General features: G+C 42.9%; 1 protein-coding gene across 1 annotated transcript in view; it reads left to right on the top strand.

Annotated features, from left to right (window-relative positions):
• Nucleotides 1-165: 165 nt before the first annotated feature.
• Nucleotides 166-22,296, top strand: part of ptprq (protein tyrosine phosphatase receptor type Q) — a 40,522-nt gene continuing 18,391 nt past the window's right edge. The window contains exons 1-38 of the mRNA XM_069686096.1: nt 166-195; nt 446-525; nt 1,008-1,071; nt 1,223-1,348; nt 1,437-1,581; nt 1,683-1,967; nt 2,051-2,268; nt 3,435-3,615; nt 3,795-4,169; nt 4,254-4,565; nt 4,763-5,044; nt 5,174-5,473; nt 6,547-6,677; nt 6,932-7,061; nt 7,131-7,284; nt 7,399-7,505; nt 8,077-8,174; nt 8,622-8,790; nt 8,907-9,167; nt 9,278-9,438; nt 11,634-11,745; nt 12,365-12,473; nt 13,796-13,910; nt 15,526-15,595; nt 15,677-15,876; nt 16,029-16,257; nt 16,349-16,477; nt 16,583-16,729; nt 16,878-17,041; nt 17,465-17,987; nt 18,119-18,280; nt 18,382-18,561; nt 18,653-18,760; nt 19,149-19,430; nt 20,204-20,485; nt 20,912-21,032; nt 21,135-21,239; nt 21,403-21,550. Of these exons, the coding sequence (XP_069542197.1) occupies nt 166-195; nt 446-525; nt 1,008-1,071; nt 1,223-1,348; nt 1,437-1,581; nt 1,683-1,967; nt 2,051-2,268; nt 3,435-3,615; nt 3,795-4,169; nt 4,254-4,565; nt 4,763-5,044; nt 5,174-5,473; nt 6,547-6,677; nt 6,932-7,061; nt 7,131-7,284; nt 7,399-7,505; nt 8,077-8,174; nt 8,622-8,790; nt 8,907-9,167; nt 9,278-9,438; nt 11,634-11,745; nt 12,365-12,473; nt 13,796-13,910; nt 15,526-15,595; nt 15,677-15,876; nt 16,029-16,257; nt 16,349-16,477; nt 16,583-16,729; nt 16,878-17,041; nt 17,465-17,987; nt 18,119-18,280; nt 18,382-18,561; nt 18,653-18,760; nt 19,149-19,430; nt 20,204-20,485; nt 20,912-21,032; nt 21,135-21,239; nt 21,403-21,550 (6,795 nt within the window). The remainder of the gene's footprint in view (nt 196-445; nt 526-1,007; nt 1,072-1,222; nt 1,349-1,436; nt 1,582-1,682; nt 1,968-2,050; nt 2,269-3,434; nt 3,616-3,794; nt 4,170-4,253; nt 4,566-4,762; nt 5,045-5,173; nt 5,474-6,546; nt 6,678-6,931; nt 7,062-7,130; nt 7,285-7,398; nt 7,506-8,076; nt 8,175-8,621; nt 8,791-8,906; nt 9,168-9,277; nt 9,439-11,633; nt 11,746-12,364; nt 12,474-13,795; nt 13,911-15,525; nt 15,596-15,676; nt 15,877-16,028; nt 16,258-16,348; nt 16,478-16,582; nt 16,730-16,877; nt 17,042-17,464; nt 17,988-18,118; nt 18,281-18,381; nt 18,562-18,652; nt 18,761-19,148; nt 19,431-20,203; nt 20,486-20,911; nt 21,033-21,134; nt 21,240-21,402; nt 21,551-22,296) is intronic.

Here is a 22,296-nt window from a genome sequence, read left to right on the forward strand (position 1 = left end):
CACATACTCATCCTGATTCAGCGTTTGCAGTGCTGACATGTGTTTGTTTTGCACCTCAGAGCGGTTATTGATGTGTGGGAGTAACCTCTTCATAACAGAACCCCTCAGTGGATTCAGCTCCCTGTCTGTCAATCATTTCTCTCTTTCACATTCCTGTCATTCCACATGAGCCAGTACTTCCACCACACCCTGAGTGTGAGCCAAACCAAGCTCACCACTGCACTGAGGAACAATTTGCAGAAAAATCTTATTTTAGAGATTCCAAGAACTCATGAAAACAAGACCAGTCTGATGTGAAGGACTGTCGGCCATACAGAGCCTGAAAAAGTGGTGGCATTGTCTGCTTAGCACATCTCAATTTCCCTTAAATCCCCACCTCATGTCCCATCCCTTTCCTCCTACCCTCAGTCTGCCCCTTATCCTCAGCCTCCCCTCCTCTCCTCAGGAGCCCCGGCTCTGCTCTGAGGTGGCCGTGTGCCCTGTGGTTACCATGGTGAACTGCTCTTATCCCAACAAAGAGCTAGAGCAAATTGGGTTGAACTCATACATGCACAATCTCTCTCTCTCTCTCTCTCTCTCTCTCCCTCTCTCTCCCTCCCTCCTGACACATAAGGGGTTTCTTCTCAGGGGAAGCAGCCATTGAACGCTGACTGAGTACGCGCTAAATTCAAAGTCCAGGCTCTGCGTCAATTCGTATCACTGAAATGCAAACGACTAGCAATTTCCCCAAGTTTCAAAGTAGTTTCTTTTTACATGTGGCTTTTTAAAAACCTTTCAGCCTTAAAAGGATTGTTAAAAAGTTACAAACTTTTTTGACTCGCAGCAGTGCGTCAGCGACATAAATAGTTTGGGACTTTCCACAACCGATGTTTACGCACAGCTGTCTTAGTTTTATTTATGAGCGTACGATGGCTGAAAGCAAAAGCCGGGATCTGTTGTTTTTCGCCATGGAAGTAGCTTTGACTGTGGTAATGTGGATCAGTGACTGATGGAAGGTGTGCCTTAAGAGATGGACTGATGGCTCCAATGGGGAGAACAGAGCGTCTGTGGTTACTTGCTAGTTTATGTCAGGTAAGATAAAGGCCTAACATTTTATATTCTCTGTAAAGCAGTTTTTGGCAATGCATATTAATCTTATTTATCTTCCCATGTGTATTGTGATTATATTTAAGGTTTATATGTTGTTTTTTTGCTTGTGACTTGTGACTCTGCTCTTCCTCAGGTGGTCTTGCTGACCTGTGAGCAGCATTTAAACCCTGTTGAGGTTCAAGTTGTATTTCAGTCCTTCCCTTCCACTAAGGATACAGACACCTACACAGTGACCTGCAGGACTGCAAGTAACCATCTGGTAAGAACAATTTATGGGTGATAATAGCAAATATGCTCTGGTTCAGTTTCAGTAGTGTGAGAATTGAATTGTCACAATGTTTCTGCAGGTGCACGTGGAGCCCATCGATCATTCAGCGTGCCCCCCTGACTGCAAAATGACACTGCGACTGGTTGATGACCAGAGAGGATATAACATCACACTGCGAGCCAGCAGAAATGATACCACTCTTGAGACAAAGACTTTTCATTTAAGTGAGTTTCTGTGAACCTTAATAGCACCGCCTTGATGGAGAAATATTAATGAATGCTTCTTCATGTTGTCTTTTCTCCTTCTCTTCTGTATTTGTCTCCAGTTCCAGTCTCCCTGTCCTCTCTTCACGTATACACCACGACTACGACTGCTCTCCTGACATGGAAACTTCACACACAACACAGCCTCTCCACCCTGAGTCTCTACAACACTCACGCACAATCTGTCACACACATCTTCAGCATCAACCTGTCAGTGACAAAGTCCCAGTACGTGGTGAAAGGTCTCCAGCCGGGCACAGGCTACAAGTTCAAAATTGTGGTAACTACATTCCTCAAACACCTTAATTTGACCGTGAAGCAGACACTCAACATCAGCATGGAAACAGGTAATAATTGGTCTTTAACCCCTTAACATTCACTGAAGGCTGTGTGGCATCTGCCTGAATTACCAATGTATTTCTATCTCCAGCTCAGTGCCCGCCTGGCTGGTTGGCCAATGAGAGAAGCTGCTTTACTGTGAGAAGGACAGGTCTGACCTGGAGGGATGCCCAGCACAGCTGCAGAGACCTTGCAGCTGGAAGTCACCTGGCTGACCTGAAGAACCAAGAAGATCTGCTTTTTATATTCTCTCACCTGCTGAGCCGCAACAACCTGCTGCTGCTGTGGACTGGACTCAACGACCAGCAGGTAGATTCATCACTGAAACATATATTTTAAGGTGTGAGACTAGGGAGTAATAGATTGTCTTTTCATCCAATCAGTAACAATCAGAGTAATCAGAGGAGCCACTATTGCAGTTTTTACTTTGTTTAGACCTCCATGAAAATATGTGATAAAGACTTAAGTTTGGAAATCATGTAGACATCCATAGAATCTTTGTCCCATTAACTGGATCAGATGCATGCTAAGGTTTCTTTAAGAACGTGCATATTGACCCTCTCTCCCAGTGGATCACATGTGAGAACTTTCATAAAAATCTAATCAATGTTCATTAAGTTCTTGTAAGGCCATTTAGTAATTTAAAAGAGGGACTAGTCAAGTAAACATTTTGATTAATGTTTATCAAGCAGTAAATGCTGAATAATGTAGGACTTCATTCTGTCCTTAATTCTGTCAAATATCAGAAGTTGCTCCTGCAGGACATTCAAATAATTTCTGCATCATGTTTAGTAGGACACCAGCCAGATCTTTCATGAACACCTCTGCACTTAATGATATTGATGCTAGTGATGATGATGATATTGACCTTGTTGATGTTGATGTTGCTGATGATGATGAAAAAAACCGACCTCCTTACGCCTTGTACACTTCCTGTCAACACCAGTGTCCGATAGCACTTGAAGCTGTTTGTTGGCACTTACTGACTTCGTTCCCTCCTGTCTTGATCGTTGCTTGTGTTGCATTAACTCTCAGATGTACGTCGCTTTGGACAAAAGCGTCTGCTAAATGAAATTGTAAGGACTTTTTGTGTAGTGTGTAAGTGTAAGTGTAACTATTTTCTATACTTTTCATGTAGGAAGGGAAGAAAGGTACCATCATGAAAGAAATAAAAGATGTTTTGCTCTAAAGAATTATGATTACATGTTTGAGAAAATGGTCCAAACTGTTTTTTATTTACTGTGAATGAACCCCTAACCTGAAGAGCCTTCAGTGGTATCTTCAGATATTATGGAGTCCTCTGTTGAGAGGTAGTTTATTTACCAAACAGTGAAATCCCTGTTGCAGCAGTTCCTCCTTAAACAGGAGTTTTGTTTTGAATACTTTAATGACAGTGAGCTGCGGATGTCTCTTACGTGTATGAACTACAGTGCATAATGTCCGTCTCTTCTCTGTCTCTGTCCATGTCTCCACAGGTCGAGGGGCGACCTCTCTGGTCTGATGGCTCAGCCTATAACCTGACGAGCGCTATGATGTCATCACTGCCAGCCAGTGAGACAGACTGTTTTGCCCTGCAGAGAAATGCCACCGGACAAGGATACTTTCTCACCCCGTTCTTCTGTCACATCCCCTTACCCTCCATCTGCCAGTACCAGAGTAAATAACTTAATATTACCTTAATCAACAAGAGCATTTGTGAATTTGTTATTTGACTCTTCTGAAGATATCACTTGTAAAATGTTTAATGCACTTTATCACTTTATGACAAAATGTATGCAAAATAGATTTCCTCCTCAAGTTTCTATAATGTTACTCTGCTTCTCCCTCTTTCTCAGCCCCTCTGGTCCCTGCACTGTTCTCATTTGACCTGGCCCAGGTGACAGAGCGTCAGGTAGAGCTTCGCTGGAGTGACCTTTTACCCCTGAACTCACTTAATCTTGCATCTTTTGGGATAACCCTCCAGTATCAGGAGGAGGCAAATGAAGAGTCGGGCCAAGTTAGAAAAGATGAAAGTATAAAGTCAAAGGACAAAAAGGGGACACAGAGCCAGAGCAGTGTTAAAAAAATCGTCAGGGTCCCCATTTCCCTCTCCTCCAGAGGGGTGACTGTGGCAGGTTTGTCTCCAGGGAGCGTCTACTCCTTCACTCTACGAGCCTCTCACCCTGCAGGCCCCACCTGGAGCTTGGCACGAACACGGACTGCGTTCACAAGTGAGTCTGCAGACAACCTCTTCCAAAAGCAACATACAATACCAACATATGTAACTTTAAATATTTCTGCCCTCTCTCTTACAGGACCTCTTCCTCCTCTAAATATCACTGTCGGCTCGGTTACTGTCAGTCAGATTAGCGTCCGCTGGATGCTGTCAGATGCACAGTTTAGGATTGGATGGACGTTTGTTGTGCGCTACGTGGACTTGTCTTCAAGGCAAGAGAGCATAGTTGGAATGAGCGACATATCCATGTTATTTGACACTGCTGGATTGCGGTCATACACTGCTGTGATTGGAGGGCTGAAGTCTTACAGGAAGTACACGGTTGAAGTTTACACGGTCACCCAGCACGGGATAGAGAGCTGTGGACAGTCTCCTGTGATTGTACAGACTGGTAAGCGGATCCTTGGCCTATGTAAGCATGTTGTTTCAATTCATAATGTTGCTTTTAAAGGAGTTACTGAAACTATGTTTTAAAGTTGCGCACATGTAGTGAATGTTTATCATTGTGTTACTGGGAACCTGACAAGTGTATCAAGGAGAACTAATTCAGCACTACCGTCAATAATATTCTCCTCTTGTTCTTCTTAGAGGTGGAGGCTCCCCACGGTCTGGTGGTGTCGAACAGAACAGGAAATCTGACAGTCTGCTGGACCGGTCCACCTGACGACCCACCAGAGGGTTATATTATCACATCCCAACCTTCACTGTCTTCACTGTGGATAAATGAGTCCAGTCCTGCTGCACACTGGGTCAATGAGTCTGTGTGTATTAACTTGGGCACGTTTACTCCAGGTCAGACTTATGAAGTCGGAGTGGTCTCATTGAGAGGAAAGGACAGGAGCAAGAGGACCAGCATTATACACACCACAAGTAAGAGAAATGAAAATACTGCCTCTAAAGGATGGGTTCAAAGTTTTAAATCTAATGTATATGTATGTATATACTTACATACTCGTCGTTCTGTAAACTTATTTTGTCTCTTCTTCTCTGTCCGCGTAGATCCACCGCCAGTTCAGGTAGCAGTCCCTCTCTCAGTTGGCACAAACTCTGCCCAGCTGTACATCCAGCGTCCACAGCAGGGTCTGATTGATGGGGTCAAAGTGTGTGTGTGTCCAGGGGTTTGTAACACTACCTGTGAGGGATTGTGTGGCTCTGAATGTGACTGGTACTCCCTCCCTGCTGGTGTTCATATCATAACTGTCAGTAACCTCAACCCTGGATCACAGTTTCAGCTCAGGGTGTACAGCACCAGCAGAGAGCAGATGGGACCGCCTTACGACACACGCCCTGTTAGAACAGGTGAGATTGTCTGTTAATGCTATCACATACGCACATCAGATTCATTCTTTAACTTGAAGGTTTCAAAGTATAAGACTCATATGGACTTTAATGATCTCCCAACAATGAGTCCATTTATAAACTCATGTTCATTTTATTCATCTTTCATCCAGCGTTTTTTCTCTTTCACACAATTAATGACATAAATTTCACCTGAAACATAATAAAACTACATAAATTTAGTACTACGGTCATACATGCAATCCATTTTGTAACCACTGATTGTAGTTATATTGCCAACAAGTCATAATTTTACTATTGTAATTAGAAGAACCGAGCCAGCTTGTCGTGTAGTGTTAAGGAATCCCACGTAATACCCCACCTTTATTATGTTTTGAATCAAAATGAGACAGATGGATTGGAGAGCTCAGATTTATAGAATTTAATTTAAGTTTTTAACACAAAATTATGCCGTCGTTTCTCCCTTTGTTTTTTTATAGAGTTTATTATGACTTTTTTTTTTGTCAAATATTTTTATTGATTTTTTTTCCATTTATGGGATGGGTACAGAGGAGACAAGGACAATAGATGCACAACCAAGGTCATCTCTCAGTGTGTTAAGCTTGTCACCGTTGAAAATAAAAATAATAATAATGTCTCTTTAAAAACCAAGGTGCATTAGAGAGTAAGTACACCTTCCCTATCCGAACAACACATTCAATCACACTCATTCACACCACAGGTAACAGAACAGACAAGACAATCAACTGTTAGAAGTATCCACAAGTGGAGAAATAATATAGCGGAGAGAAAAAAATAAAAAATGTTATGAAAGGAAGAGAAGGCGAAATAAAATAAATAATAAACAGAACCAGCAACTCAGTAGTTCATTGGTTTTCAGCTTCGTTTATTATGACTTTTATCGAGTATAATGTTTGCACTTTAATTATAACTGTATTCATTTATTTGACAAATTACACATCATGATCCTCAGGTTTTTATAGCATCCCCATCCAAAACAAATGAGTATTTTAAGTATGTAAGAGGAATAATTGAAGTATGTTGTAGTTAAGGCCGATGGTTTGTGATTTCAGGTCTGGCTACTCCTATCAGAGTGAGGGAGGGAGTGGTGACGGAGTCGACCATAGAGCTGCTTTGGGATCCAGCAGAAGGACAGGTGCACAGCTATGAGGTCCTCTGCATAAACTGTGATCATTCACACATGGTAAAGGAATATGTGTATGTTCTTACCTGTACTTCAGACAAATATTTGATTACCTAGATTACCTGTAGAAGTCTGGATGAATAATTACATGAGAAGTTTTCATCAGAATGACTCATGAAATGCTTGCTCAAGCACTAATCAGAAGTTTCTTTAGGAGATTTATGTTGACCTGCAATAAGCATGATTTTTTACATCAAATATTACCGACTGTAAGAATTATAATAAGACTTATGTTCATCTTCTTTGTGCAGCAGGTGCAGAAAGTGTTCAATCAGAGTGCAACGTTTTCTACTCTGACTCCAGGCAGACTCTACCACTTTGCAGTACGCACAGAGAAGGAGTCCTTCGCAGACAGTTCACCTGTCACCATAAACATCACGGCAGGTAAACACATACACACACATCTTTTCTGCTCGAGCTACCTTGTGTAACGTGTCTCTTATACTCTTCCAGCTCCCAGCTCAGCCGAGCTGTCGCCTGTCAATAAAACCACATCATCCTTGTGCATTTGTTGGAGTATGATCAGGGGAGTGGTGAGCGGACTCATCCTGTCAATCAAAAACACAACGTTCATTCAAGAGCTGATCGTTGCTCATCAGGAGCCCAGGTAAGTCCCACATTTGTCAACCATGTAAAAAATTATATGACACTTTTATGAGACTTGGATTACTTGAAGTGTCGGCTTAAAAACACTGACTGCTAGAGGTTTGTGTGTCCACAGATCTCACTGCTTTAAAGGCCTCGCTCCTGGATGCCAATATACAGTTGAAGTAATTAGCACCAGCGGGGACAGGAGGAGTAAACCTGCTACTTTGATGCTCCATACCAGTAAGTTCAAGAGTTTAAGACACATGCCCTTCAAACATGTGTTCAGTGTGTGTGCCAACACGTGCAGAGTGTAGGAGGGGGAAAGAAAAATAATTGATTTGGATTACATTATTAATGTAGCGGGGAGGAAAACAGTCAGATAGTAGCAATATGCAAATACAACTTAAAGAATAAACAGTATTTTCACTTAAAAATTAACATTATAAAGAACATACAGATTGTTCTAAAGAGTTTAGCTCCTGTGTGAACAATGAGGGACAAAAATAGACATTTTGTTTGTGTTTGGTTTCCATCACTTGCTGATCTCGCTTTATTACAATATCGTGTCAGTGTATGATTGCGGTTTTAAATAAATCACTGCCACAAAAGACATTAGAGCACAAGCTATGCAGCATAAAGAAACCAGCTAAAAGTATGTTTGGATCTCTGGACTTATTTCCCTCCAGTGTCTCCCTCATCTGGTCCAGAGTGAACTTATGTAAGAAGTTTTTCACGTGTGTATTAACCAGAGTAGATAACGACAATATTGCATCTACATGATGTCACATGCTAATGTGAATCTTGTCTTCAGTCCCGGAGGTGCCGCAGGAAGTGGCTCTTTCAGAGCAGGCAGTGACGTCAGTGTTTGTCACCTGGAGACCACCCACAGGACAGGTGGAGGGGTACAAGGTGAGTATACTACTGCATCAGTCCTGTTCCATGTTAGAATCACAGACACAGGCACTATAGGTTATTAGACCACAGTAACTTCCGGACAGATGTGCATAATGATCCTTTGTCTTATACAAACACTATTGATATTTGTGGTTTTCAAATAGAAAAGAGGCCATTGAAGACAGGTTTTGTGCTCACCTGTTGGTTACTTAGCAGCCGTTGTCGTCACACTACGGATTGGATTACAAACCCTTTAAAGATGTATGACCTCCGTAGAGCCACAGCCAGGAGGAATGACCAAGCACATTACAGGCACGCACAGTACAAAACCACATCAACTGAATTAAGTGACAGACACTGGTAGTAATACAGGATTGTTGTTGAGTAAAATGTGTCCTGGATTGATCGGTTGTTATTGAAACACCCCCAAAAAAGAGTCTGAAGATGTCTTGTTTTTCTCAGCTCCTTTCTGGCCTGCTCTCTGTGGACACGAAGTCTTGGATTGAGGTGCTGGTCCGTGGCACAAGTCATGAGATCCGGAAATTGATCCCAGGGTCGGACTACGGTGTCAGCATCCAAAGTCTGCTGGGCTCAGACGCCAGTGAGGCGGTGCACAGAGAGTTCAGCACACGTAAGAGACACTCATATATAAACACACAGGCCTGATTTCTGAACAGGATTTCACTGCACTGGTCTGTCAGGATAGAGTTTGAGCTACAATATAAAAGTGCAAATGTTGTTTTCCAGGCCCGGCAGGATTATGTACCCTTCATTTAGGCAGCGTGAACTCGTCCTCTGTGTCTGTGAGCTGGGAGCGTGCACTTGGAGAGTTTGACTTCCACAGAGTCACTGTGTCCAACACCTCAGCCACAAACACACTCACCGTACCCAAGGAGGAGCGGGTTGCTGTGGTTACAGGGCTGGTCGGCGGCTGCAGCTACAACGTGAGCGCTGAGAGAGTGAGAGGAGGGACGGCGGGGAAGGCTGCCTTTCTAACTGTAACCACAGGTAGACCATATCACGAGGGCTGCAATCTTCAATTCCCCAGTGCAATCACCTGCTCTGATCAGTTCATTAAATTACTTTCTCCACCTCTCTGACTCTGTTTCTCTCATGAGTGCCGGCCCGTGTACGAGGACTGCGAGTCGTGGATGTGTCGGCACGTGGGTTCTCGCTGCGTTGGGAGCAGGCAGTGGGGTGTGTGGATAATTATCAAGTGAACCTGCTGCCAAACCAGGGAGAGGTCAAAGTGCACCCGGCACGTGACGGATACATTCAGGTACGAAAACAGTCATAAAGGCAGTTCTGAATTTAAATGGAAAAAGAGGTTCACCTAAATATCATCAACGCAGGTATGACATTGCAGACTTTCAGCTGATCTATGATACACACAAACATACACGCATTATCTCCCCTCCCATTTAACCAAGTCCTTCCCCGTACTGGCTCTTCCCGGCTGCCAGGTGTCAGTTACCCCCCAAAATGTAACCTTACACAGCCTGCACACACAGAGCACAGAGTTGAGTAATAGATCTCATTATTTATTAAGTTAGCCTTATGAGCTCAACCCTGAATCATTCATTTGCTTAAGCAGCTTTCCCTAGAGGGAGAGAGAGAGAGAGAGAGAGAGAGCAGAGGGAGAACGTTAGCCTTGTGCTAATGAAAGGACCCACTGCCCTCCCTGGCCAGAAACTAAAAAATTTGGAATACCTCAAGCTTAGACCTGTTAATATCCAAGGCCTGGACCACTAACCCTGCAACCTTTACTCATGCAACTAACCGGCCTCTAGACCTGGAGTTTTTCCTGCTCTGCTCAGTGGATTACCTGTAGACCCCTGTTAACAACTGATCACTAACTCTGCTGGATGCTGCTCTTCGGGCGAGGCCTCTAACCTGCTGTGTCTAAACTAAAGCTAACTCTGCCGCCCAGCATGGCCTTTTCCTCCATCATCCTGCTGCTCACACTCTGCTTGGGGCAGACAGACTCACAGGTAAGACTTCAACACTCATGATCTTCCTCTTCTCATGTCCACATACTTTTACTTCCAGCACAGATAAAAAAATATGCTTCATCATATAACCAGGAGGTAACATAAGGTAAAACCGAGGCACATTGCCATCTAACACTCTGATCTCGTAGGTGCTAATGTTTGTTGCAACACATTCTAAGGACTGCAACACTGGCAACATTTAGAGGCACAAACAAGTGAAGGAACAAACAGTCATCTGTTCACAGCCTCCCATCTTCACATTGAAACAGATTGCTGAGAATTCGATGTTCAAAATAGAGTTGTGGTGTTTCATTATGCTGCTGGTGCTGCTATGCTACATGATATAACAACACAAGGCTGAGTGAGGGTTATAGCAGGTTTGAAATGAATCAGATTTATTCTTCTATCTGTGGATAATTTACTTACTTTTTCACTACTATATTCTACAGCAGTTAAATCCAGGGGAATGTGTGCCTGATGGGAAAAGCTATAGAAATGCTATGCTATTGTTTCTTAGGAGGAAAACAAATACCCCAACTAGGTCTTATTTATTGTATTAATTTTTGCTACATAAATACATTGTATTTTTCAAAAACTTGAAAAAACATGCCAGTGTTTCTTGAACATATGCATGTTTTTCTGTACAGAAACAGAGCCGGTTTGGACTGGTCACTAAAATCAGCAACAACAAATACTTTAATCCTGTTACATTTTATAAAATAATCAATCAAAACAAGCGAGCTAAAGGGTTTTTTGCTTCTATTGTAACAGTTAAAGCTCCTGTGAGGAACTTTTGGTTTGTGTTGATTTTGGCGCCCCCTGTGGACAAAGCCGTACCTCTCATCTCTTTGCTGATTTTGTCCTGTTCATGCTTAAGTGGTGGTTTTTAACACTGCCCTGGAAAATGTAAACAAAGGCAGCATGCAGTTAATCACCTCGTCTGACACCTACCCCCCGCCAGCAGTTTCAGGCATTAAAAATTGAATTAAAAATAACCATATAGAAATAATCAGTCTTGTTGCTGATGGTCTGGTTTGCTTTTGTAGGTCATATAGAGTAATCAGAACTAATTTCAGTCAGTTTCGTAACCAATGAAAAACTCCTCACAGGAACAATGATTTACAGAAACCCAACTTCACAGAGACCTTGCCAAAACAACCTAACCACATACTGCCACTGTGAGAGCAAGAAAAGTTGTTAGTAAGTGAGCAGAGAAATTAAACACTGAGTTAAAAATAAAGGATAAGTGAGCACATATAGGCTCTGCAGACATAAATTTGACCAAACCTACCAAAAAACAAAAACACCAAGATGATGTTCTTTTAAAAACATATTTTACCAATATACATTTTTTAATAATACATTGAACAAAAAGACGTGTGGGTATATTAAACAAAAAAGATACCACATATCTACAGTAAATTGCTGACAATATAATGTGTGCATGTTGTGACCGCGTGTGTGTGTTTTACTCTTTTCACAGGCTGATGTAGTGAACGTCAGTCCAGGGACACAATACACTGCAACAGTCACCGCATCCTCCTCCTCCAACATCAGCCCTGGAATCAGCCGCATGATCAACACTAATGAGAGCGGTGAGACGCAGAGCTCATGCACACACCCGCTTGTTGTTGTTTGTTGTTTTTGGGCGTCAAAGTGTCAACAGGTTCTCTTCTGCCCTCTGCTGTTTAACTCTGTCCCTGTACAAAGACATGACCACACACTGGGGGAGAGGAATTAGTACAGTAGATGTTGGTGTGTGTGCGTGTGTTCGTGCGTGTGTGTGTGTGTATGGGTATTCTCCCTTCCCTGTTTAATTCCTCTTCGGTAACTTAAGCCAAGGCTTTTGAACCGCAGGATGAATGGCTCTGCAGTGAATGTCAGTGAAATGCCACTGCTGTGTGAGGCCTTATTCATCAGAGTTCGGTGTAAAACACACTCATGCAGTCACACACACACACATGCACACACACACACACATGCACAAGCTTGGAGGATCACTCACCAAAGACAACAACAGTATTCTTCAGATAATTCTGGTTTTATTGAGTGTCTATATACAGAAGTTATTTATCACATCTTTTGTATTACATATTTATTATATTGGACTTCTGCTGTGTTCATGAAAAAAGTCGATAGAAAAGATTGGATGTGGAAATACCCTCTTCCTTCTCCTTCTCTTCCTCCTCACTCGTGTCCCTCCTGTCCCTCCAGTTCCTGGTCCACCTTTAAGTCTAGAAGGAGAGGCCGTGGGCTCTAACGGTATCCTGCTCTCCTGGACGATGCCAACTGATGCAAACAATATTGACGGATATGTCATCAGGTAATTCTTTGGTGACTTGGAAAATTCAAGTTTTGTTTTGGTCTATTAGCGCCGGGCCACACGGTTAGCTGTTGTATTGCTGAAACTTGAGTCAGGTGCAGGGGAATGACTCCAGTGATGATCAATTTTTCAAGGGTGGAAAAAGTATTCAGATCTTTGAGTTTACCGAGTAAAAGTGGCAATACTATGATTTAAAATAGCCCATTGCAGTCCTGCATCTTACTTAAAGCTACTTTGAGGAACTTTCAAGTTGTGTTGATCTTGGCGATCTGTAGATGTGTAAGTTGTGTTTTCTTTTAACTCCCGAACGTTTCACTCTCTGTAAATGTTGTTGAAAATGTAAAACTTCTGGTCTGCGTGCCGTAACTTGCTTTGTCTGACTCTGTCCCGGTGGTAGCAGTTCCGATCAAAATCGAAACATTTTTTCTTCCAGTAAAACTAAACTTCACGCGTGCTTACGTAAGTTAGCACCAAACAATTTCAACCAATCAATCTGCAACATTTAGCCGCAGAGCACCAAGAACGCTCGGTCAGTTAGCTAGCTACTGCGCTGTGGAGAACGTCTGTCTACGGCCACTTCTCAACGATCAAATCAAATCCCTCTAATGATATGTCCCGCCTGCACGTCCTGTTTCACTCGGATCACGATACGGAAGCTAGATACTCTCGAAATGCCGTTTCACCTCGACTTTAAATACCTGTATAGAAATTGTCAATCTTCTAGTTGATGGTCTGCTTTGCTTTTGTGGGTCATGTAACGGCATTAGTATTAATTTCAGTCTGTTTCCTGACCTGATAAAACTCCTCACAGTAAGCTTAAGGTACAGAAGAATTATCAGCAAAATGTAAATAGTGAAAGCAACAAAAGGAAAGCGCTCTAAATTGCAAAAGGCCCCTTTCAATGTGTCAGCAGGATTTTTGTTGTAGTGGATCTAGGTGGAGATTTTAGTTTTCGATCCTATTAACTGTTGGGAAGATTAATTTGCAAAAACATTCTTTTTATCGAAGAATTGCAGTACTGGCAGCTTTTCCAATCCTCATTAATAAGAAAGGGCTAAATATATCGTCTAAAATGACCTTATAGGTTAGAGTTTTAATCCACATGAGAATGCATTAGGGAGAAGAGGCGAATATTACAATGAAAAAGGGAGCAAATATGCCAAAAGTAAAACATTTGGCGCTATAATATAGTGGAGTAGAGCTATAAGAAAATGGAGATACTCAGATGTAGTGACATTTCCTGAATACACTTGTAAAATATTCAGCCCAAAACTCTTCATAAATATAAAATGTGAGATCCTAAAATCTGTTTCCTCTTCTAGGTACAAGGAGGTGTGTCCCTACCCCGATCCCACCTTCACACAGGTGACCAAGTACCTGGACATACCAGAGACCCTGCTCACTGACTTCACCTCAGGTTCAACGTATCACATTGAGGTAAGATCTGTTTCAAAACTTCATTTTTAAATTCAAATGACGGAAAACAAACAAAGACAACTTGCTTCCATAAAGGGATACTAAACCGACAGGACCAAATGGATATCCTTAGATATTACTGGACGTAGGTGTATGCGTTTGTTGGATATTATAATAAGTAGATACACACCAAAGCACCAACAGTTTCCTGGAAACTGCCCTGTGTTATCGCGTAGATGAGGCTCGCTATCTCAGACCCAACATGACGAGACTATTCTCTTGATCTGGCTGAATGCTGGTAATTGATCCTGATTGCATTATTAATCAGGTAAACAGATCTATGGATCAGCCTTGGCTCTTTCCACTGTCTGTTGTCACTGAGCTTGAATGTGATCGTGCTTATTAGTTTTCAGAATTCATTAACCCACACGACCTTCATACAAATGGACTCTGAGGGACGGACACACATTGTGATTATACCCGCACATTTTGTGCTTTGTGTCTGTGTGTGTGGATCATATTACTGCATCTCACCTATGCGTGTGATAGCCTGCTTAAGCATGCACAAAGCCGACATGATTAACTTCTTAATCATGTCATTATAAGTTATTGTCATGTCATTATAGGCTTACCAGTAAAAATCTCACACAGTAAGCTGCAACAAATCTTTATCTTAATGCATCAGTTTGTCTGTTATTGATTACTTTTTTCCCCAATGAATAGAAATGAAATTCACAGCAGATTAGTGAAGTACTTCAGGTTTTTGCTACCCAAATCATAATTCAATCACGTAGCCTTCAATAGGGTTTCAGAATAGGGTTTAATGAATTAAATCTAGAAAATAAAATAAAAATATTTTTTTGTTTTAAGTATCAACACCTGTAAGATTTGTAAGAAGTAAAAATTCAGGCTTTGTCAGGTCTGTCCTCAAGAGGAGAAGAAAAATTTTAAAATGCTCGTTTCTTGAACGGAGTTTGGATCGATCTGATGCATTCGAGGAAGTCAGGAAATCTGAACGCTGAACGGCTTTCGTGACACAGCGTCAAGGGAATTCATCTCAAGTTAAATTTTAGATCTTAGAGCAGATTGTTAGCTAAACTTACATGTAGATGTCTGTTTATAGAGATTAATAAGAAGGTAAATCGTCGTCAGATGAACGCTGATGGGAGCCGGGATGTCATTACATTCTACATTTCTATGTAGAATCTGTAAATAGAGATTATTAGAACCGTTACGTTGTGGGCTGCACACACCCCACACAACCTCACAGCCAGAAGGTTTCTAGCTCGAACCGTGGTTCGGACAACGTGGGCCTTTCTGTGTGGAGTTTGCATGTTCTCCCCGTGCATGTGTGGGGTTCCCTCCGGGTACTCCAGCTTCCTCCCACGGACATGCTTGTCAGATTAATTGGTGACTCTAAATTGCGCGTAGGTGTGAATGTGAGCGTGAAAGATTGTCTGTGTCTGTGTGTCAGCCCTGTGATTGACTGTATTGTCAGAGGGTTGAGATCCGTTTAAATACTAGTAAAATACCTAATATATAATGTTGTGTTATTGTCGTGTCATGTGTTGGTAGAATCACTTAACATTGCATGAGTTAAGCATCTCTCTGTTTGTATCTCTCTCTCCTCCTTTAGGTAGCAGCCATATCTTCAGCTGGAATAGGAGCCTTCAGCAAGTCTCTATACATAAAAACCGCTGAATCCCGTGGGTATAAACGCACATGCATAAACATTTCCACGATGATCTCAAGACAGAGCGACTTTTTAAATGTGTGCCTTTCCGCAGCCCCGGGCCTGGTGACCAACTTGACAGCGTTTGCTCAGAACCACACCTTCGTCATGGTGACCTGGTTTCTGCCGCACCGCATCAACGGCCTCATCACAAAGTTTGCTGTCAAGGCTAAACACGCTCGTACTGGACAGACTGTGCGCACGCTGGAGGTCAATGCAGAGGACATCATGACCGGAGCGCTTCCTCACTGCAATGTACTGCATTATACAGTCACCCTCTGTCGTAATACCTGAACTGTTATTATGAAATCTTATAAAGTGTTTTTCTGACAGGATTATGATGCAACCAAGGAAAACAGAACATTTTCACTTCTATCCTTTCTCTGTGTATGATTTTCCATGTCTAGGATGCAGCTGATATCCTGTCCCGTGCGACTCTCAGTCCTTTTGAGATAACAGCATCAGCACCACCCGTCACCCTCTCCGCCGTACCCCCAGCAGCCTCCTGGAGTGTGCCCATATCAGTCGGAGTTGATCAGCTACGGCCTTACACCGCCTATCTATTCGAAGTGTCTGCCTTCACCTCTGATGGAGAGGGACAGATAGCCTCCACTATGGTCCGCATGCCAGAATCAGGTATGGAAAAAGAAGCAAAACAGCGCTGGTTTAACTGTGAAGTGTGACCCATGTAATGAAATCTTTCTTTCTGTGTGTTTGCGTGTGGCAGCCCCAGAAGACCCGCCGCAAAACTTTGATATCCTGAATATGACGTCCAGATCAATCTCTGTGTCGTGGAGCTCTCCCAGCATTATTACAGGGAAATTCAGCTACGTGCTCTACCTTTATGGACCTACAGGTAATTCATTACTAACTCTTACACCTCACATGCATGCATAAACAGACTCTTACTCTAAATTATTTTAAATACACACATTTTTTTAATCTTTCTTCTCCACACCAGGATATTTGTACGAGAACAGCACAGGAGACACGCGGTTTTCTCTTACTGGTTTGACCCCCTACACGAGGTACACAGTCGCAGTCCGAGCCAAAGCTGCTGGAGAAGTTGGCCCAGCAGCTCAGGAGGTTGTTATTACACCTGCTGAAGGTGAGACCATTCATAGAGTATATTACTTGATTTTTGTCATGTCGATTAAAGATCAGAAACTAGCAAAACTTCAGTGTGTGTTTGCTTCCTTATACGTATATGTTTGTCTAACTCCCGTCTGCCTCTATTTGTGTGTTTGTGTGTGTAGCACCCAGTGCAGTGCAGGACTTGATAGCAGAAGCTGAGGATTCAGTTTCCATCCGTGTGAGTTGGAAAATCCCCGCCCAGCCCAACGGTATGATCACCCAGTACAGATTGCAGGTTCTGGTTGACGAGGTTCTTCTGCAGGACATAACCCTCACAGCAGAAATGGTAAGCCATATGTCACAGGAATTAAATTATAGCCACCATAATTTCATCCCATCAATCAATCATTTTTTATTTATAAAGCACCGAATCATAACTAAAGTTATCTCAAGACACTTTACAAAAAGAGAAGGTCTAGAGCGTACTCTTTGTTATATTATTTAGAGAGAGACCCAACATGAATTCCCCATGAGCACCACTTAGCAACATTTGGCAAGGAAAGACTTCAGAAAGCATGTTGAAGCCCATGTTGCTCATGTTGAACAGCCATCTGCTTCAACTGGATTGGCAGAAAAACGGGATAGAGGGAGATACAAGATAGAGGCAGGCAAAGACAGCAAGAGCAACAACCACAAAAGATAATACAGACTTATGGTTACATGAATCAAAAGCTTCAGTCAGAATATAAAATGTTTTTTCTTCCTCCAGAATACAACTGGTATGTATGAAGAAGAGACTCTTCCTCCTGATGCCCCGAACAATCCAGGACGACGTAAGAGGAGTGCCGAGCTCAGTGAGATCACATCACCGCCGACTTTCACAGCCACTGTATCTGATCGCACATTGCCCACCGCAGTGACTGCTTCCAGGGTCACACGTTTAAGACTAAGAAGCGTCGACCACATCACAGCACACAACGCCGACTCTCAACCAACTGTTGACTCTATGGTCACTAAAGAGTCCAGCACCAGTCACACTTCTGCTTTACCCGCTAACAACGACAGTACTGGAGCTACTGACTCGACTGTCTTTGGGACCGCTGCATTTTCTCTTACTTCTTTGCAACCTGCTTCGCTTCCACCCTGGCTGACTAAGCAACCAAATGCTCGGGATGTGAACTCTGACGCTTCTGCCTTGGCCCTGACACAAGGCCAGCACCGCATATCCACACGTGATGCATCAATTACGGGACACTTTTCAACACGCATTTCAGCAGCTTCTGGCACTACAGGTGGGAGAACACTTAAACGCAGCCTCTCTTAACTCCCTGCAGCAATTGATTGACACATTTTTATACCTTATAATTCCTGTGTGTGTGTATGCGGTCTTGCGTATCAACCCATGTCTGCGTGTGTGCTGCAGGTGTGACAGTGAAAGAGGAGATGATGGACGTTTTGTCTGAGGATCTGTCTTACCTGGTGTCAGATCTGAATCCTTTCACCGAGTACACGTTCAGGGTCACTGCTTCCACCACTGTGGGAGAGGGTCCTGCGAGAGACATCACAGAGAAGACCAGGGAGCAGGGTGGGTGGTCACATGTCACCAGAAACACAAACAATAAAACTATGATAAGCCCTTTTGAACCAATGTATCTAACAATGGCTTGTATTGTATGTGTTGTTTAGTCCCCAGCTCAGTGCTGGAAGTGTCCTATCAAAACATCAGCTCCACCTCCATACTAGTGAGCTGGGTCCCACCTCTCAACCCCAATGGACGGATCACACATTACACCGTGTATGGCCTCAACCTGCACACTAATCAGGCCATGAAATGGATTAACAACGCTACCAGCATATTGATAGAAGGTATATACATTTCCTGCACAGTTCTATCCAGTCATTACAATCACAATACAGATACAGTTCTGTTGCTTAACATATCTCTTATGATGGATAGATTTGGACAAATACACTGGTTATAAGCTACGTGTAGCAGCATCTACAGCGGTGGGAGAGAGTTCGCTGTCCGAGGAAGATGACATCTTTGTTTACACCTTAGAGGATGGTATGTGCTGAACACAAACTGCAAACATTAACAAATACAAGTGTCAAAACATGGCTTTAAAAATGATTGGTGGAAGACGAAGATAGATAGTTAATTTGATAAACACCATTTAATCTGTCAGGGATGAAATTTGTCAAACTGCGGAATAGCTACAACGTGTTTGAGAAGCTGTTTCACCTTGTTTAATCATTGTGGGGGCCCAGTATGTGGCATATAAACTACCTTGCAATGGGCCCCAACAGCAATTAAATTTCTGTGAATGATTGTCAAAATATTATTAAATAATAATGATTACAGTTAGTTCATTACATTTATAAAGTAGTTCTTGAATTAGCAATATTTTAATGTGAAATATAACTGAAGTTTTTCCTGTCCATCCCGTCCTCAGAGCCCGACTCCCCCCCTGTGAACCTCATGGTGGACGACACCAGCCCCTCCACCGCCACACTGACCTGGTCCGCACCAGAGAAAGCCAATGGAGTGATCCAATATTATGAGATCATGTACGAGAACGAATCCTACTCTGCGTTGATGAACGCCTCCTCGAACAGCGTCACTCTGATGAACCTGAAGCCCTACTCCTTCTACAACGTGTCTGTGAAGGCGTACACGCGTTACGGCCACGGCAACCAAACGTCAGACGTTTTGTTCCTGCTGTCTGGAGAGGACGGTGTGTTGATGGATGCACCCACACAGGCGAATACACACAAAAAACATTTAGTAATGAATCAATTCACAAAGGCCATTTTCCTCTCACGTCATGCTGGGTGGCAATAGTGTTGTAGGCTACTGCTGAAAAATTGTCGTGCTATATTGCAGGCTAATACAACACATTCGATAACTAGCTACTAACAGATAAGTCCCAACAGCTAAGTTAGCATTCCATCGACTTAGCTGAAAATACTAGCTAAAAACTAGCTGACATTTCAGTTAGCTAGGAATTAACGTCTTTTCTTGTGCATTAGATAATACTCTCAAAAGATCATGTTTACCAGGGAGTGGTTGTATGCTAAAGTTAGCCGTTCTCCTATGTTGTTTTAACTTAAAGGTAAATATACGAAGGGACATTTGGCCATATTTTTCGACCACACCAGCTATCATGACGATTGATAGAGTAACAGGACACGATAGGAAAGTAAAAATTTCTAGCTAACGTACAGTACTGTATGCTAGGGTTTGATTGAATGCTAAAGTTGAGACTTAAGCTAACTGTTGGTCACTGATAAGTCATCAAATATGTTTCTTTACCTTAAAATATTTTTTTTCATTTTCTTTTTTAGTTACTGATCACACAAGACAGGGTTAATAAGGGATACAGATACCAATTTGTAAGATTTACAATGTTCATTCGACTTGTAATGAGTGTAACATCAGTTTAAAATGGCCGACTGTTAATATGGTGAATTGTTCAGACTTTAGTATCTTCTTGTGTTCTCTCTCCAGTGCCAGGCAGCCCTCCATACGTTGTGTCTTATGAGTCGGTCAGTCCCAGTGAGGTGAACGTCACCTGGCAGCCTCCTATGATGCCAAACGGAGTCATTACCCACTACAGCCTGGAGCTTTGGAATTCCACTCACTACTTGAACCTCACCTCTCCAACCAACTACATCCACATCACGCATCTGAGGAAATATGCACACTACCGCCTCATTGTGCAAGCGCACACACGCGTCGGGCCCGGAAACTACAGCAGCGAGCCGCTCAACATCACCACACTGGAGGATGGTGAGAGGGGCGGGTGGGGGAAGAGGAGAGGGGAGGGTTTGTTTTCTGTTCCAGCACGCTGCACGGTTACATCACGGCTGAGTTCAAAGGGCGTCTGATTAAATCTGACTTTCCTGTTCTCGTTTCCTCCTCGCTTACATCTCTCTGTTTCAGCTCATGCTAACTGTGTTACATAACAGGTATTTCGCGTGACTCTTGTGTCGCCCATCAGGACCGAGCAGCAAAACAACAGAGTCATTACAACTAACCAGTTTTTTATTTCAGGGCAGCTTTCCCTCTGGCTTTTACCTGAAAGGCCGACTGAGGCTCATATTTGCTTGGTGCAAATATATATTTAAAAGACCTCTCATCAGTTCAGCTTCTGTATTTGAAGGTCAGACTTCTGTTTGCTTTATGTTACTGGAAAGTCTTTCTCCTGCATCTCAGCTCCAGACTCACCTCCTCAGTTCCTCCACGCGAGGAAGTTGTCAGACTATGAGGTAGAGTTGTCATGGCAGCCGCCACTTGAGGCCAATTCAAAAGTACTCTACTACATTGTCAGAGTTTGGTGAGTATCATCATCCGCCTCTCTCAGTCTGTCAGTCAGTTTGACAGTCTGTTGGGAAAAACAGGAGCACACTGCAACATAAGTGGTTTCTCTCTCTGCCAGGAATGAAACGACTGAGCTGTGGCAGAATGTAACTACGACGTCAGTGGTCATTAATGTGGACTCACAGAGCCGCTACAACGCCTCTGTCTCCAGCTGGACCAGGCTGGGAGACGGGGGAGTGCTGATCTACATCAGCTTCACCACCACTGACGCAGGTGCTGGATGATAGTTTGACACATAACTTCTTCACCCTCTCCTACAAATAAGAGTTTTTCTCACGTTCTGAATATTGTTCATGTCTCCTCTGTGTCTTTGCTCGCTGGCTTGCAGAACCATTCGATCCCCCGCAGAATGTGACTTTTGCAAATGTGACCGCCTCCTCTGTCACCTTGCTGTGGCACCCACCCACTGAACCCAATGGAATCATAGTGCACTACACTATTTACTACTCTGATAACAACACTGTGGCTCAACAGGTGAGTAGTTAGTTAGTTAGTTTGAATTAAACATAAGATACTGCACTAATGATAAGGATAAGCATTGCCAACTTCAACAGACCCAGACTCCGTTCATGTGAGCTCCAGGTATTGACAACGCTGATACTACCTCCTCTACCACATGGCTTCTACTGGCCCCCACATTTGAATTAAACGCACAAGATAGAGAGAAGGGTTTGTAGAGAGAGGTGTTTTAGAAAGAAGACGGGGAAGGCAGAGCCAGGGTGAGGTGCCCTGTCTGGGGCTGGCACTCACCCCCGCCAGGCTAGGCTGTATGTATATTAATTTAAAGAGAAAGATCCAATTGAGAAGCTACATCTCTTCTGCCTGGGAGTCTTGGTCAAAGTGGGCCACTAAAATAGAAAATAAATGAATGAAATAGATTTAATTCTAATATACAAACAGAGACATATAACATGACAAAACATGAAAACAACGCAAACAGACATAAAGCATTCAGCGCTTTTTACTCATTGTTTTGGTTTTATGGCCTGCACCTTTCCCTCAGTGCTGTAATTAACCCAGTTTCCAACAAATCACTGTACGCCACCTGCACATAAACAAAACAGACAGTGACCATTGAAAATAGTGGAGCAATTAGTAGCTACCCTAACCCTAACCCAAACAGAGCTAAACAAGGAAGAATATTAGACTTCAAGATTCAAGATGTTTATCATATGTTATACAAGTATAACTGAGTAAAATGCTTTAGCTTGGATGCTCCA

The sequence above is a fragment of the Semicossyphus pulcher genome, unplaced genomic scaffold (assembly GCF_022749685.1).
Source record: "Semicossyphus pulcher isolate SPU_LCO1_2020_fin unplaced genomic scaffold, fSemPul1.0.p SCAF_8, whole genome shotgun sequence".
In the NCBI taxonomy this organism is placed as follows: Eukaryota; Metazoa; Chordata; class Actinopteri; order Labriformes; family Labridae; genus Semicossyphus; species Semicossyphus pulcher.